The sequence below is a fragment of the Phoxinus phoxinus genome, assembly GCF_949152265.1.
Source record: "Phoxinus phoxinus genome assembly, chromosome: 11".
Taxonomy (NCBI): Eukaryota; Metazoa; Chordata; class Actinopteri; order Cypriniformes; family Leuciscidae; genus Phoxinus; species Phoxinus phoxinus.
In genome coordinates, this window is record NC_136886.1 from 17,135,240 (window position 1) to 17,152,349 (window position 17,110).

Here is a 17,110-nt window from a genome sequence, read left to right on the forward strand (position 1 = left end):
TGGACAATTTCATTCTCCCAACTTTGTGGGAAAAGTTTAGGGATGGCCCCTTCCTGTTCCAACATGACTGTGCACCAGTGCACAAAGCAAGGTCCATCAAGACATGGATGAGCGAGTTTGATGTGGAGGAAATTGGCTGGCCTGCAGAGAGTCCTGATCTCAACCGGATAGGACACCTTTGGGATAAATTAGAGCGGAGACTGAGATCCAGGTCTGACCTCACAAATGCAATTCTAGAAGAATGGTCAAAAATTCCCATAAACATACTCCTAAACCATGTGGAAAGCCTTCCCAGAAGAGTTGAAGCTGTTATAGCTGCAAAGGGTGGGCCAACTCCATATTAAACCCAATATATACATATATTATTTTTTGAAAGTTATAATGTCTACAATCACAGGGGTCAGGAAACTTGGTCCAGCTTTTTTGGGGGGTTTCTAAATGAAAATTAAGTCCACTAGATTATGCTTTGTTTAATTTATAATGCATTTAATCAGTGCACTATACTTGATCAGTGTGACACACAACTGTTTAGTAAATTGGCAAATTACTCTGGCAGTGGTTTCTAATACAATATAATATAAGGCAAACTAAGGTCTTCCCAACAGAGCAAAAGCTGTATATATAACAATTGACTCTAAAGTCTAAGTCTTGGATGAGCAATACATCTGAAATCACTGACTTCTGTCATTTATGTCAGAGAGGGAGCAAAGAACAAAACTATCAAAGGCATTTGAGGAAAGGCAGCCATGTGACAAAAAAAAAAAAAGGTGTGAGGGGCAGACTTTGACAGCATTTTCACTCCTCATCAAAGGGGGCAAAACAACCTTCTCCCCTCACGGCTGAAGGACACTGATATCTCTTCTTGTCCTCTGTGGCTTCTTCTTTCTTTTCTCATCTTTACATGACACTAGATAAATAATGCCCTTTATCTGAACTGACATAGTTTTTGCGAGTAGTTTTGGTGAGTGAGCACTCAACACCGCGGCCGTGATATAAATTGTAGTTCTGAAATGGGGAACTTTTAAAAATAATAATAATAATTTGGTCATACAGAATGAGGAGAGGAGAGGAGAGGAGAGGAGAGGAGAGGAGAGGAGAGGAGAGGAGAGGAGAGGAGAGGAGAGGAGAGGAGAGGAGAGGAGAGGACTCAGTATTGCCCGAGGCACTGAGCTCATAGGCCAGGATCAGTGACTGACTCTTCCTCAAACTTATCTGTTTGGATTACCTGTCACAACCTATTACAACCCTAACATGCCTCTACTTGGAGCTGAGCAGGACCTGAAAAGCTTTCCAAACAATCAGGGGAAAGGGCAAACAGAGATTTGCATCACCAATGCCAAGGTCCTGAACTACGATGAACTTAAACTTGGACTAAAAGCAGACAGACCGGGGGTGGGTGGCGGGTGGGGGATTCATCAAGAATAAAATGCACCTGCTGTTTGCGTTGTTTAGCACTAGATTCACTAAATAAATTATGCAAAGGAGGTAACGGCACAAACATGGATATAATGTTGAATGCTATTGGCTCAATTCCTGGTCTTATGGGTTCGTTCTGAATTCTAAGTAGCAATCTCACATATTTTACTTGGACTATACAAAACCTGAATTTGCTTGTGTCAAGTGTAAATATGAGGAATAACTGCTGCCATGATCGATTGAAAATGTACACAAATATCTCCTAAATTAGCTTACAGTAACAGCAAAAAAAAAATATGGCAGCAATTAAATGTAAATATAGTATGCTGTACGACTGTTTTCAGCACATGTTGCGTGAATGTGTTGTGAATAAATTTAGAACTGCTTCAGAACAGTTTAGGTAAATAAGGGAGATAAATACACAGTGAGCTCCATATGATTATGCGATCTAAAACAACTTCTGAGGCTATTTCCATAGTGCAATTCCCTGTATTGTTTCATTATTAATTACACTGCGTGCTGCAATTTATAAAAGGATCAAGACTTTTTTTTTTTAGGCATGTTCCTATAGCAACCAAGATTGAGTCATGCACACGCCACAAAAAGATTTGCAGAAAAAGACAACAAAAAAAAAAAATACTGTAATAGCACATATACACACTGGAAAATGCACACTTACACAAGTACACAGCCCCTATTTTGTGAGCTGCTTTAGGTGAATTATCTTAATCGCATTAGGAGGACTGGACAGTCAATTCAATAGAAGGACATAGTGTTATGAAAGAAAAGGCATAGCAATCTAATGAAGCACTTCCATCGGTTATGTAAGCAATCCTTTTGCATTCTGGTAAGCACCGTTTGAAGAGAGGAAGCTGATTTAAGTGCTGAGTTTAATGAAAAACCACAGAGACAGATAAGTGAAGTTAAATAAAGACTGCATGTGTTGCTACGTGTTCTGTTGCGGGAAACAAAATAATTTAGGCCAAGTATCATTTGATTATTCATGTTCACCGCGGTACTCCGGCCTCTTCCTCTTGTTAGTTCTGCTTAGATGCAGAAATAATTCAACATCCCCTTTTTTCATTCATGAAAGATGTAGAAAACTGGAATAAGGGAAAGCTGCGGGTCGAACGGATTGCCACTCGTTTTCGGTAAATACTCACACGCACGTGAACGCAGAAGTGCTGTTATCAGAATCAAGAGCTAAAGGTCTTCAGGGGAACGGCGTGCTGAATACTACAAAATGTGCTTTGCTGTGGATTCCTTTCTATGTCACAAACCATCTGCTGCCACTCATCTCCTCTCATCTGAGATGTAAAGTCGGTTAAACTGACTCCAGGATGCCATTCATTTCTACAGAGGAATCGAGATCCTCGCCTCTACAGTCTGATGTCTTTTCTGTACTAGCCTAATTATCCGCCAATAACACCGTCTGCCGTACGCTGACTCCATAGAGCTAGATCAACAAACGCGCTGATTCCCTCTGGACAGGCTTCCTCCCTTGCAGAGCACCATTCGTGGGAAAGCGATCCAGTGGAGGGTTTTATTAGAGCAGAGAACATGCCTGTAGTCACATTTTGAGCAGCAGATAAAGTGGCCTTGTTAAAAAAAAAAAGAAAGCTGAACCACTGATGAAGACTTTACAAGCGTCTCAAACACACAAAAACAGAGGCGTCTCTGCGTCGCCCATCAGTGACTAAATCCTGTCCTGCAGCAAACCTGGTCAAATTGCAACTACACGGACACATTATCAACAGGCCGGAGCGACAACAATGATGGAAAAGAAAAATCATCTCATTCTGCACTATTGTAGCATTGGGCCATCAAACTAAATAATGTGAATAGTTTTTTCTACACATTTTTATCAGTCCATGGATTCCCTGGGAATCTAAGGAATACAGGAATACAGAAAGTTTGGGTTAAATAACTAAACATTCAATAGTAGTTCCAATGAATATTAGGCAGAAACAGTTTTGAGGCTGTCGTTTAATGGCTGGTCAATGAGTGTTTGGTTCAAAGGGGGGACTGACTCCCTGAAGGGGGAAAATGACTGAGGTGAACCAATAGGTGTCAGCCTTCTCTGTGTCCTCGCTCATTTCTAAACGGGTGCCAAATGAACTAAAGAGAAATATAAACAACTAGGGCACACGCCTGGTAAACAGCCACAAAAAGAGATGCAGACTTGGCTGGCCTTTTGTCTTTGTCGTTAACGCGCATCAAAGGGGATCTGAAGTTTGCTGTAAGTATTAAAGGTTCATGCACCTTCAGGTCATTTGATTTTCTACATTAAGAAATTAATAACTAGAATAAAAAAATAAAATAAAAAAAAGTTTACGGCTTTAATATTTGATTTGCATGAAAAAATTAATGGACACAAAAGTACATGGACCCACTTTCGTCAGACTAGTCCTCCCCATGTTCTGTACTGCAACCAAAGCCACATTTTTTATTTCAATGGATGTCAGTGAAGGAGAGGCTGTATTATGCTGAATAAACTGCTTTTATGGGGAAAAAGTTTATAATTTATGAATCGACAGCCTATTGGCCAATCTTCTACCTTTTTTTTTTTTTCATTTTGGATTGATCTACATAATTTACAGATGTTTTTAAGGTTCCTGGTCCCAATTCACACCTAAACACTATTCTATGCCATTTTGTCGTAATATAAAACATTACTTAAGTTTTCAGTGTAAATAATTATGACTATAAAGTGAGCAAGATCATATTTTTTTTAATGTCTTACTGTTGCTATTCCAGAACATAAATCCTGCATCGATTCAGTCTTCCACCTATTCTTTATAGTGACAAATTAATTTAAACTATACTTTTGGGTACATCAAGGTTCAACTGCACCTTATCTCTGCATTTGGAAGTGCATTTTATGATTAATAAGTTGTTCTCTGTAGTCCTTTAGAGATACACACCACACTGGTGGCACATATTCTCTATTATTTTGGATTCAAAGCGGCGGAATTCACCAAAATCATGGAAGTTAATTATCAAATGTAAGAAGTTATTTTTTTGTATTGTGGAAGTTACATTCAAACTCTTTGTGCCTCAAAAATCTAAAAAGGCAAGTGCCTCCTCAGTTTGAATGAACATAATGCCTCAGTATAGCCTAACTTGTTTACAGTAATTCAGTCATATTACAGTTGCAGGCTGCACGAGACTGAATTGCTTATACACCAGTTACTTAGTTATTTATGATTTTTGTTTCATCTTAACATAGTGTTTGCATAGTGGTAATTAACTATTATTAAGGGGGATGGGACTAAGGCTATTCAGAAGACAGAGTGAGTTGAAAAATGGTGTTTAGGGCCCTCACAATCTCGAATCAAATATTAGCAGTAAACTTCATTTTTTACCCATGAACCAAAAAATGTCAAAAGTAGCTTGATTCTCATTCTTTTGTTTCTTAAACAAAACAACAAACAGTTTGTCATTTCGAATTTTAAGTAGAAAATAAAATGACCACAAGGGACACAGAACAAGCAAATGTCCTGAATTTATATTAGGGTAAAAAAAAAACACAAATTAAGATAACTTTGAAAATCAGGGATTTGAAATCTGATTTAAAAATGGAAAGTGCTTGGATTCTGACAACAGCAAACAAATAAACAAATAAAATAATACTAAAATCACAAAACACCTTTCAGGTCAACCAATTAATGTTAGTGATCAGGTCACTAATTAAATAAGCTAATTTTTTTCACTGTGTGAACTTTGAACAAAAGGTCAGATTTCTTTGCTTCCACTGAAGCACATGATTTGGAACACTCACAAATCATGTTTGTTTTGAAAAGCCTGTGCAGTTCATGCCAGCTTGGGTGCATGATATAATTAAAGAAAAAGGGGGACATTCCAAATACTGAATATTAAGTACACATCAAATAATAAATACTGTTCATAAGAAATTAAAATTTCCATTCATGCGGTCAATATAATTTTTTATATAAAAAACAGTTTTACACAGTGGACTTTGGACCCTACTGGAGGTCATCTGTCGTTTTGGGTATACTGTATATTGTGATGACAGGATTAGCAAATCTCACCTGAAAGCCGAAGGTCTCATCCATGGCCGGAGGAGGTGGGAAGCTGGAAGGGGACGGGAGCCCGCTGATGTCAATGGCAGATGGAGGAGGAGGAGGATAGTCCCCTGTTAAAAAAATATATATAAAAAATGAGAGACAGCAAGAAAACATACAATCAATCAAACATGTTTAAAGGCAAGACACCATAAGTACTATGATAAACTCTCTTCCTCAGGGATGAATCAATCTACAAAAGGTCGGAGTGGGTGGAAAACTTTTGTAAAATCTGATAGATCAAGCTGACATAAATCCGACACACCTAAATGTCACAAGACGCCAGATGAAAGCTTTAAGGAATATAATACTTTCACATAACATGATGATTAACTACATTTTGTTTATATCTACAGCCTTCTTACAAAATGCCGGCCCGTGTAAGTACTTAAAAGTGTTAGAGTGTGTAGAAATTGAAAGGAAGGGAGGCTTACACACACTTACCATATTGTCACTGATAGATTAATACATTTAACAGCAACTATTTGGTTAACTAAGATGGTCTAAGCTGTAAGTAGGTGTTTGTACAGATTGAAAATGTAAGCACTGTGCTCAAAACAAGTTAGATGGGACATTTGTTGAGCCAAGTGTGTGGCAATAAGCCAATCGCAGAGTTGTAAAGTCCACAGCTAATCCAGGGATTGGGTTCCACTGCATGTTTCAGGCAGGATCAAAATCCGCTTGCCAAATTATATTCTGATTTGGCTGCGCCCGGAGTCCAATTTGGGATTGAATCATTTGACCGTCTAAGTACCAATCCACAAGTGAGCTTTCCAAATTACAGCATTTTATAGGAGGCATTAGGAATTCACTGCTCTATCATGAGTCTTTTGGATGTATTTTTATTCGTTTATTTTTACGTTATGTTTATCATTGATCTGTCTTTTGGATCTAATTGATGTCAGAAATGTTGTTTATCCAGGTCTACAGGCCGAATTAATTAACTACGGTCTTGAAAAGACTAAAATCCTGAAATGTGAATGCAGACAGAATATGTCACATGCCTAATTCTTGTACAACATAAAATTGTTGTGAACATGGCATCAAACATTCCCCAAAGGCACAAGAGCACTTTACGTGAACTGTTTATGTAATAACCTTGTGACCTCTGTGAAAACTCAAGCACTGCTACCAAAAAAAAAAAAAAAAAAAAGGAAAAGCGTCCTACTTCCCCCTTTCTCCTCCTCCTGTGACCTCTATTTCTACTTTTCTCTGCCTTAGCTTACATCCTAAACTCACTTGTAAGTTGCAAGTTGACATGAAATTATTATCTTAAGTTCCTTAATACCTTATGTCTCTCTGACATCCAATGATTTTTGGATTTCTCAATTCAGGGCAACACAAGAGATGTAAATGTTTCAAAGATGGCATGATTTATTGAGGAGGTCTGGAAGAACTGGGCAAAGAGAGACCAAGAGAGGGAGGTATGGGACAGGACCTTGAACTAAAAGAGGAAGTTAGTCTTTAACAAAACGTGGCTAAGAACAGACATCAAGACCATATTACCAGCCCGATCTTATGAGAAAATGTAACTATTTTACATTTTGGCACAATGGAGACAAATATGTATGAATTTGTACAATTTCAGTCATGCGAAAACAAGTGTGAGGGTCCAAAATATGTACAGTAAATTACTAAGCAAATAATGACCAGTTAGACTGACCCTTTTTTAATGCCAGCAGTCTATAACCTCTCAACGACAGTCATTTTCACTCAAAACAAACATGATGGAGATGACCTAATAATATTAATAATAGCTTTGTTTGTTCTAATATCAAGTGAGTTTCCTATATAGGAGATGCAGCCTTCCCAATGCGAAGGTTGATATAAAAGCTAAATTAATCATTTGTTTTGGCCACATTATAAGGCAAAATTACATATATCTTTCACAGAGAAGTCAAATCCATAACTTATTGCGACATGCTTGGTGAAAAGAAAAATGGTGGATAAAATAAATGCATACTTTACTTACTGTTCGCTCTACTATACTACTGTACTGTTTACTCATTTTTTTTATAGTAACTAATATATTTGAGTAATTTACTATAAAAAGTCAAGAGTAAAGGCTTTAACAGCTCTATTTCAAATAAATGATGTTCTTTTAAGTCAGAATATTTCTGGGGGAAAAAATTATTAATGTTTTTCAGAAAAAAATATCAAACGGTTTTCATCATTGATAATAATAAGAAATGTTACTTGAGCACCAAATGTTACTTCAGCATATTAGAATGATTTATGAAGGATCATGTGACACTGAAGACTGGAGTAATGGCTGCTGAAAATGTGACTATATTTGATCAAATAAGCATAAGTAGTGTTCTTACTAAGTAGTCACTTATGAGCTTCCATTCAGGTTAGTAAGGCAATAGTATCTGTTGGCAGATACGGCAAGGCAGCTCAAATATTAGAACGGATATTACTTGTCGTTTTCCTCTCACAAATGAGAACAAACAGTAACACTTGCAGTGCCTACCATGAATCATCAGTTCAATTTCATGAGCAAAACGCGTATCATATAATGGGAAAAATGAGCCTGACAACTGAGGTTTAAGTCGCTCACCGCTAATGCTAAATAGGCCTTTGCCTTGTGACATAGTGTTACGAAAAACAAATACGGACATTGTATATTATTGTGTGTTCAGTGAGGTGTCTGTGGTGTGAGGTCAGCGAGTTTGGGACATGTTATCCTGTTGCTGGTTCAGCTATGGAGAAACCAGGGGGCCCCTGTGCCATGAATGAGAGAGGCTCCATTTATGCCGCCCGGGAAGCGAAGGCAGTGCTTACTCGCTAATGAGACAAGCAGCAGGAACACCTACTTATTACCACACATTTCCACTCAACTCTTTATTGAGCAATTACACTCAAGTACCGGCTTTGTGAGAGCCGAATTCTAATCAGTAATTAAAGTTATTTGAAAGGACCATGAGAGGTATAATTGGTAATCAGGAACATGAATGTTGTTAAGGGTTGAGTTTAAAAAAAAGGAAAAAAGAAAAACAGGCTTTTTAGATGAAGCAAGTGAAGCATAAGAGCAGAAGAGATGAAATACACTTCCTGTAACGGGACGATTATGTGTGCATTTTTCAGATGTGACCCGTAAAAAAAGGGTTTTATTCCAATCATGTGCTTATGCAGCTGTATTATGTGTTTGCGTACACAGTATGCTCACTTTATAACATGGCCTGCAACATAATTGTATTCTCTGCGCTGAAAAGAGTGGCGATTGACAAGGAAGTCAAGATATTATTCAGTCCGACTATTTAATTATTGTAATTATTGTACCAAAAATGACTGTATTAATTACCGTAATTATTGACACACCATTAAATTATATATATATATATATATATATATATATATATATATATATATATAAAATGTATATATAATAATTATATGCACACACACATATATATATATATATATATATTAACCGTGTGTTAATAATTATATACATTAATTATAATAATTATTATTATAATTAATTACTGTAATTATTGACACACCGTTAAATTATATATATATATATTAAAATAAAATGTAAAATATTATATTTATATAAATTTTTTTTTACAAATATATTGTATTTAAAATATACTATAAACATATTACCGGTATACATAAACATATTATATTAAAGGGTTAGTTCACCCAAAAATGAAAATAATGTCATTAATGACTCACCCTCATGTCGTTCTAAGCCCGTAAGACCTCCGTTCATCTTCAGAACACAGTTTAAGATATTTTAGATTTAGTCCGAGAGATTTCTGTCCCTCCATTGAAGCTGTATATACAGTATACTGTCCATGTCCATAAAGGTAATAAAAAAATCATCACAGTAGTCCATGTGACATCAGTGGGTTAGTTAGAAGTTTTTGAAGCATCGAAAATACTTTTTGGTCCAAAAATAACACAAAATAAGACTTTATTCAGCATTGTATTCTCTCCCGGGTCTGTTGTCAATCCTTCACAGTTACGCTGATGGCGTAAGACGCTGATGACGTGTTATCTGGTGCGCCCGAGCTTCATTTATAGACTGAGGGAAACGCACGCTGTAAAAGTGTCTCATCCGCGACATGCACATTTACGCACCATTAAAAAAATGATATCCACGCAAACAATGTAGAATAGCTTGAATATAGCGTGCGTCTTCCTCAGACTGTAAACGAAGCTCGGGCGCACCAGATAACACGTCATCAGCGTCTTCCGTCAGCAGCGTCACTGCGGAGTCCTGAACGCAGATTCACAACAGACCCGGGAGAGAATACAATGCTGAATAAAGTCTTATTTTGTGTTATTTTTGGACCAAAAAGTATTTTCGATGCTTCAAAACTTCTAACTAACCCACTGATGTCACATGGACTACTGTGATGATTTTTTTATTACCTTTATGGACATGGACAGTATACTGTATATACAGTTTCAATGGAGGGACAGAAAGCTCTCGGACTAAATCTAAAATATCTTAAACTGTGTTCTGAAGATGAACGGAGGTCTTACGGGCTTAGAACGACATGAGGGTGAGTCATTAATGACATTATTTTCATTTTTGGGTGAACTAACCCTTTAATATAAAAAATATTAATATTAATATTATGAAGACAACATGTTGTTTCCAAAATGGCGCAGTCAAATTAAATACTGTCATTTGTACTGTACTGCCAATGAGCAAGATAAAAAGTGACAGCAGTAAGGAAAAACTTTATAGAAAAATGTATTTGACAGCCTTAAAATTTTGAAAAAAGAAAAAAAGACTAACACTTACAAAACTTTCTAAAAGTTTTACTAAACTTACTACAGTATAAGCCCTTTTCAGTCCCTTTAGAGTCCCCAGACCCCAGTTTGAAAAAGGGAACATTGATACTTCTAGTTTTTTATTTGATGAAAGCTACTTGGAAAGTTAGAGAGCTAGAACTAATGCTGTAATATAATAACTATAATCCATACAGTATAATAATGACTATAATCTTGTCATTCCGCAAATTCAACAGGTTTCTTTGTATTCCTTTAAATGCACAGAAGTTATTTGAGGCTGAAAGTAGACAAGATTAATATAATTTTGCAATATACAAATCTCTCTGAACTCTGCCCAACCTCTGTCCATCTGGCACTGATACGGACACAGTAGCAACTGACAATGAAACGGTTTCAAAGGAGCATCTATTCTCATAGACATAGTCATAAACCCGGAAGAGCTTTCCTTGGAATGTCACTTTTGTAATCCGTGCCTTTTTATAATGTACATATTTAGATTCATTGACATTTTTGTCTCCGCTCCAAATTCCCCAATAAATTTGATTTACAGCAGAAGTTTTAGCAGAAGCATCTTTGCACCGGCATTTAAACACACCGCAGTAAACAAAATGAATGGCTGGGTGCATTTGGCAGCGAGGATCTCCGGTTTAGTCGTATCACTGGCATGAAACTCATCTGGGAAGTGTCAAAAATCTTTGTCCTATCCCAGAATACATATAAAAATCAAACCACGATCAAAATGAACAAAAATGTGCTGGATGATGACGCACAAAATTATAGTAGTATTAAAATTACTAAAACTAAAAAACTAAAACTAAAATAATTAAATAAATAAAAAATACATAAATCTATAATCCTTCACAGGCCTAGAATAATAAAGTGTTATAATTACAAATGTGACATTTCAAATGGTTTATCTTTGTGGAGAAGCTCTCAAAATGTGCTACGGCAGAGAGACGTCCTAAATGCATTATTTTATCTGTAATTATCCGTCCGTATTCTCTCTAGCATCCGCTGCAGTTATGAGGTTTAGTCCTGCTCTTAATTAGCTAGAATACAACCGACTGATTTATGGCTTCATTTGGCTGAAAACGCCACTCTGGGTTTGAGGTTTTTTTGAGATGTCCTTCTCGAAGCACAGAGGAGCCGACAATGCTGGTTTGTGGAGACCTGAGAGGAATCCAAGAGGGACAGAAAATAGAGTTTTAAAATTTAGAGACATAAAAGCGGGATTAAACTATTGTGCGGGAGCAAAAATGGAACAAGTAAAATGGAGAGGTGATGCCCTCGAATCCACAATCCCAGCAGTGTGATCTTCAATAAAAAAGCACGTCAGCCGAACCATGATGAACGATTCCTGCACCACTAGTGAAAAGTGAGAGCTCTGAAAAATGACATCTTAAATGAAAACTAGCAGAGATGTAAATGAGAATCATTTTGATTTAGAGAGGCAAATGGGAACTCATAGTGTAGCCGTGTATATTTAATTCACATGCAGGGATGGATCTTGTAAATCTGCAGGTGGACATGTTCCAAAAAGATGTTCTGGTCCAGAATCAGAGGCTTCTGTACAAAGTGCAAAAGACAAAATGGAGGTTTCAGTGAAAGTATAGAGACTGCTGAAGGTATCAGAAGAGAGAAGTGCAGTCCATTGGTTGAAAATAAAAGAGGAATTTAGGCTGGATGAGAACGAGGGGTTTGTACCGAGTGGAGGGAATTCGCTACGTAATTCAAGGCAGACAGGTCACATGGTAGTTAAAGAGGGGCTAAAGGATCATGTGAGGACAACACAAGGACACATAACCCAAATGGGTGCCAAAATATACTGGGTACATGGTCTCTGATTTGCTCAGAATTTGCATTGGGACTTGAATGTTTGTACAGTTGCGAAACAACTATGCTAGCGGTACTGTACTGTAATAATATGTTCTAAGTTTTCAGACTTTGGATGTTGATTTCAAAACCACTGGCATATATCTACAGAGAAATATGCTGTGTGAAGACAAAACAAAGCAATTTTGAGTTATCTTAGAGCACTAAAAAAATATATTTTGTACAAAATATATATAGAGATATGCATATAGTTTAGGGATGTGCATCACACTCGAAATATAAGCCAATTTATTTTGGCTTTAGTACAATGACATAATTATGCTAACAGAATGTCATGATAAAAATGTATATCACAATATATAATATACAAGTAAATGGGTATCTATACACGAATATACCTTTATATATATACTGTGTGTATATATATATCAATATATATACAGTGGGGAGAACAAGTACGTATTTGATAAACTACCGATTTTGCCGGTTACAAAGCATGTAGAGGTCTGTCATTTTCATCATAGGTACACTTCAACTGTGAGTGACGGAATCTAAAACAAAAATCCAGAAAATCATATTGTATGATTTTCAAAAAATCAATTTGCATTTTATTGCATGACACAAGTATTTGATCACCTACCAACCAGTAAGAATTCCGGCTCTCACAGATCTGTTAGTTTTTCTTTAAGAAGCCCTCCTGTTCTCCACTCATTACCTGTATTAACTGCACCTGTTTGAACTCATTACCTGTATAAAAGACACCTGTCCACACACTCAATCAAACAGACTCCAACCTCTCCACAATTGTGCAAAGACCAGAGAGCTGTGTAAGGACATCAGGGATAAAATTGTAGACCTGCACAATTGCTGGGATGGGCTACAGGACAATAGGCAAGCAGCTCGGTGAGAAGGCAACAACTGTTGGCGCAATTATTAGAAAATGGAAGAAGTTCAAGATGACGGTCAATCTCCCTCGGTCTGGGGCACCATGCAAGATCTAACCTCGTGGTGCATCAATGATCATGAGGAAGGTGAGGGATCAGCCCAGAACTACACGGTAGGACCTGGTCAATGACCTGAAGAGAGCTGGGACCACAGTCTCAAAGAAAACCATTAGTAACACACTACGCCGTCATGGATTAAAATCCTGCAGCGCACGCAAGGTCCCCCAGCTCAAGCCAGCGCATGTCCAGGCCCGTCTGAAGTTTGCCAATGACCATCTGGATGATCCAGAGGAGGAATGGGAGAAGGTCATGTGGTCTGATGAGACAAAAATAGAGCTTTTTGGTCTAAACTCCCCTCGCCGTGTTTGGAGGAAGAAGAAGGATGAGTACAACCCCAAGAACACCATCCCAACCGTGAAGCATGGAGGTGGACACATCATTCTTTGGGGATGCTTTTCTGCAAAGGGGACAGGACGACTGCACCGTATTGAGGGGAGGATGGATGGGGCCATGTATCGTGAGATCTTGGCCAACAACCTCCTTCTCTTTCTCTCAGTAAGAGCATTGAAGATGGGTCGTGGCTGGGTCTTCCAGCATGACAACGACCCGAAACACACAGCCAGGGCAACTAAGAAGTGGCTCCGTAAGAAGCATCTCAAGGTCCTCGAGTGGCCTAGCCAGTCTCCAGACCTGAACCCAATAGAACATCTTTGGAGGGAGCTGAAAGTCCGTATTGCCCAGAGACAGCCCGAAACCTAGCCTGGGAAAACCCAGACCACTTCCGGCAAATTTAGATTTGCTCTGCAAGTGGGTCTAGCAAAGAGCCCATTGAAACACATTTCCAATCCGTCGAAATCGCGGCACCAATCAGAAACTTTGGGGCGGGCTTTACACGATGACGACAGAGCAGAGACGGTGACGCAGATTTTGTACATTACAAAGATGGATGCCGCCGTGGAACATCACAACATCACTCGTTCGAATCAGCTATCGCGTCTGTTTCAAGCGATTTAAAATGGTCATTTTCGTTAACACAAACAGAGAATTGCTGAGAGTCTCGAGATGTTTCTCCGTCGCTCTGCATACGTCATGTCATTCATCGCTCTGATTGGTTTTAGATCTATCCGACGTCCGTTGGTGACGCCCCTGTGGAAATTAATTGTCTATGGAGCTTTGCCAGACCCTAACTCAGTTACAACTGAGAGTGGTCTGGGTTTTCCCAGGCTACCCGAAACCTGAAGGATCTGGAGAAGGTCTGTATGGAGGAGTGGGCCAAAATCCCTGCAGTGTGTGCAAACCTGGTCAAGAACTACAGGAACGTATGATCTCTGTAATTGCAAACAAAGGTTTCTGTGCTAAATATTAAGGTCTGCTTTTCTGATGTATCAAATACTTATGTCATGCAATAAAATGCAAATTAATTACTTAAAAATTATACAATGTGATTTTCTGGATTTTTGTTTTAGATTCCGTCACTCACAGTTGACGTTTACCTATGATAACAATTACAGACCTCTACATGCTTTGTAAGTGGGAAAACCTGCAAAATCGGCAGTGTATCAAATACTTGTTCTCCCCACTATACATATATGCTTTAATATTTTAGAATAAGAGGTCCCTCACATAAGGACCATCATATTTGGGATGTTTTGACATTAACCCCTGTTATTGACTGATGTGTATTTGACTGCATTAAGTTTACATTCAGAGAAATAAACTGAAACAGAAAATTGTTATCACATAAAAAAATACCAGTTAACTTTGAGGGACACGTGTGAATATAAAACAGCCATTCGTAAGGAGGTCACATAGATTTTCTTAAAAGTACGAGCAAAGTTCTAAAAACATTCAGGGAAGAACAGAAGAAATTTATTCGAAAACTTTGCATGGGCGGAATGGACATGACTAACAACAAAAGATTAAGTCTGTGAACTGTCTGCATGGCCTTTTGTCAAAGTAAGCAGCATATGCCTGTGGTTTCCACGGGGACGTTAAGATTCTCATTTGTGGGTTTCCTGTCAGGTTTCCACAGAGAGACTTATGTGGGGAGTCTGACATAACAGCCGGTAGTCAGTTAGCTGATGACCAGCCAAATGTAGAGGAAGAGAGACAGAAATAATTCAAAACAAATCATAAAAAAGTAAGCAAGCAGGGAAAAATATGATGGGGAAAAAAAGAAAACAGAACAAAAACATTAAGAGAAAATAAAATTCATCTGCAAGTTGTTTGTCAGCAGCTTCTCAAAGTCGCCCTCTGTTTCTGGAGGGAAGATTCTCAACCGCTACTCAACGTCCTCTCGTTTTGAAGGAACGACTTGCCAGTGTTTCCAACACTTTCAAGTGTTTCCATTCATTTCATCACCAACAGATAATCCTGCCTTATGATAATCGTTGGCTAGACAGCATAGTAGACAATGTAAAAACAGCACTTTAAGCCACTTACCACCTAGAAACTGTGTAAATGTCTCTAACTGAAACGTAAGTTGAATTTTGTACAAGAATTAGATGCACATCCTCTTAGCTGTACTTAAGGGACATGTCACAAACTTTACAGATGCTTTAATACAGTAATCTCTGGGTCGCATGCCAATGGGAACTGAACTCAATAATATGACATATCATTTCCAGTGACAGGCTGACGATTGACCCTGTTTTAAAGATGGAAAATGAACATATGACATGCATCTTAAAGACATGACAGCTTTTAGTCAGCTTAATTCCGACCACTGCTTGGAGTTTCGTGTCTCATTCCAGCCAAGCAAGAACATAAGGAGCCGAATGAGATTGTCACAAATTACACTAGAGTTTGATTTGCCCTAATTTTTCCATAAACCTCCAACTTTCATGTATTGCAAATGCAAATATGAAATTCAGCCATGTTTTTTTTTCTGAGGCTTATCGACATAACAGAAATCAATTCTGAAAAATGAAAGCACAGATTAGTCGAAGGAAATTAAGATGTAGGAATTTGAAAAATGTGTGTCAGTTTGCATTTAACTGGAACACAAAAAGAGATGCGAGTTTTAGTTGGCACACACAAAAAAAGTAAGAGGACAGTTAAATAAACAAATGCCTAATAAAAAGTGACCAATATGAAAAAGTTTGGGATCAGTAAGGGTTCAATTTAAAGTAACATTTTAAATTGATCACAGCAAAAACACTGGAAGACTGGAGTAATGGCTGGTGAAAATTCAGATTTGCGTCACATGAATAAATTAAATTTTAAAATGTATTAACATAGAAAACAGTTCTTTTAAATTGTTTCAACTGTTAACTGCAAAACTATTTTTACTGTATTTTTATCAAATAAATGCAACCATAATGAGCAAAAGAAATCAAAGACGTACAGTGCCCAAACTTTTGAACGGTAATGTAAATTAGCCAAAGGAAATTAAGATATAAGGATTTGAAAAATGTTTGTCAGAAGATAAAAAAACGTAAAAAAAAAAAAAAAAAACTCCGAAAACTCCATTTTCCTGTCTTTAGGTAAATCAGACCGCTGGGCATCACCCAATTAATATTCATTAGCCAGGCCGATACAGTTTATAATGAGTCCTCCCCACTTTTCAGATAGTGGTAAACGCTCCTGCCAAAGACCGTTCCTTCAACCTTCTAATTAACGTGGAGGTTGTCGGGACATAAACAGCTCCCCATCACGTCCGCAGTGCCCCTTAGGTGAACTCCATTCCCACATTACCCCAATGGAAAAGTAATGGCCATTATATAGCATGTTCTCTTCTAGAACAAAACTCTTTCTCAATAGTAATGCGAACAGAGAGGGCATCTGTCCCACACTTACTTTAGTTTTAACATGACTATATGAAAGTACTGCAGTTATTTCCGCAATCTACTTTGTTGTTATTTCTAAGCATATCCCACAGACATTATTTAGCACCGCCCCTTTTCAGCACGGCACTCGTTGTGTTCTGTGTTCTGGTTTGTATTTCCACAGCATGAAGGTAATATCTTATGGATTGATGAATGAATCACTCGTTTTAAAATCTTCCCGGTCTCTACTGACATTTGTTATGTCAATTTTGACAAATGACTTTTTTTTTTTAAATGCCTGCTGCAGTTG

At 37.7% G+C, this 17,110-nt stretch overlaps 1 protein-coding gene and 1 long non-coding RNA gene across 4 annotated transcripts in view; one reads left to right on the forward strand and one right to left on the reverse strand.

Moving 5' to 3' along the window:
• Positions 1-17,110, reverse strand: part of lpp (LIM domain containing preferred translocation partner in lipoma) — a 198,462-nt gene that overhangs the window by 104,163 nt on the left and 77,189 nt on the right. For all 3 annotated transcript variants that reach the window (XM_079628403.1, XM_079628401.1, XM_079628402.1), the window contains one exon: positions 5,469-5,572. In XM_079628403.1, coding sequence (XP_079484529.1) covers positions 5,469-5,572 — 104 coding nt within the window. The remainder of the gene's footprint in view (positions 1-5,468; positions 5,573-17,110) is intronic.
• Positions 1-17,110, forward strand: part of LOC307006903 — a 36,281-nt gene that overhangs the window by 7,214 nt on the left and 11,957 nt on the right. The window lies entirely within an intron of this gene.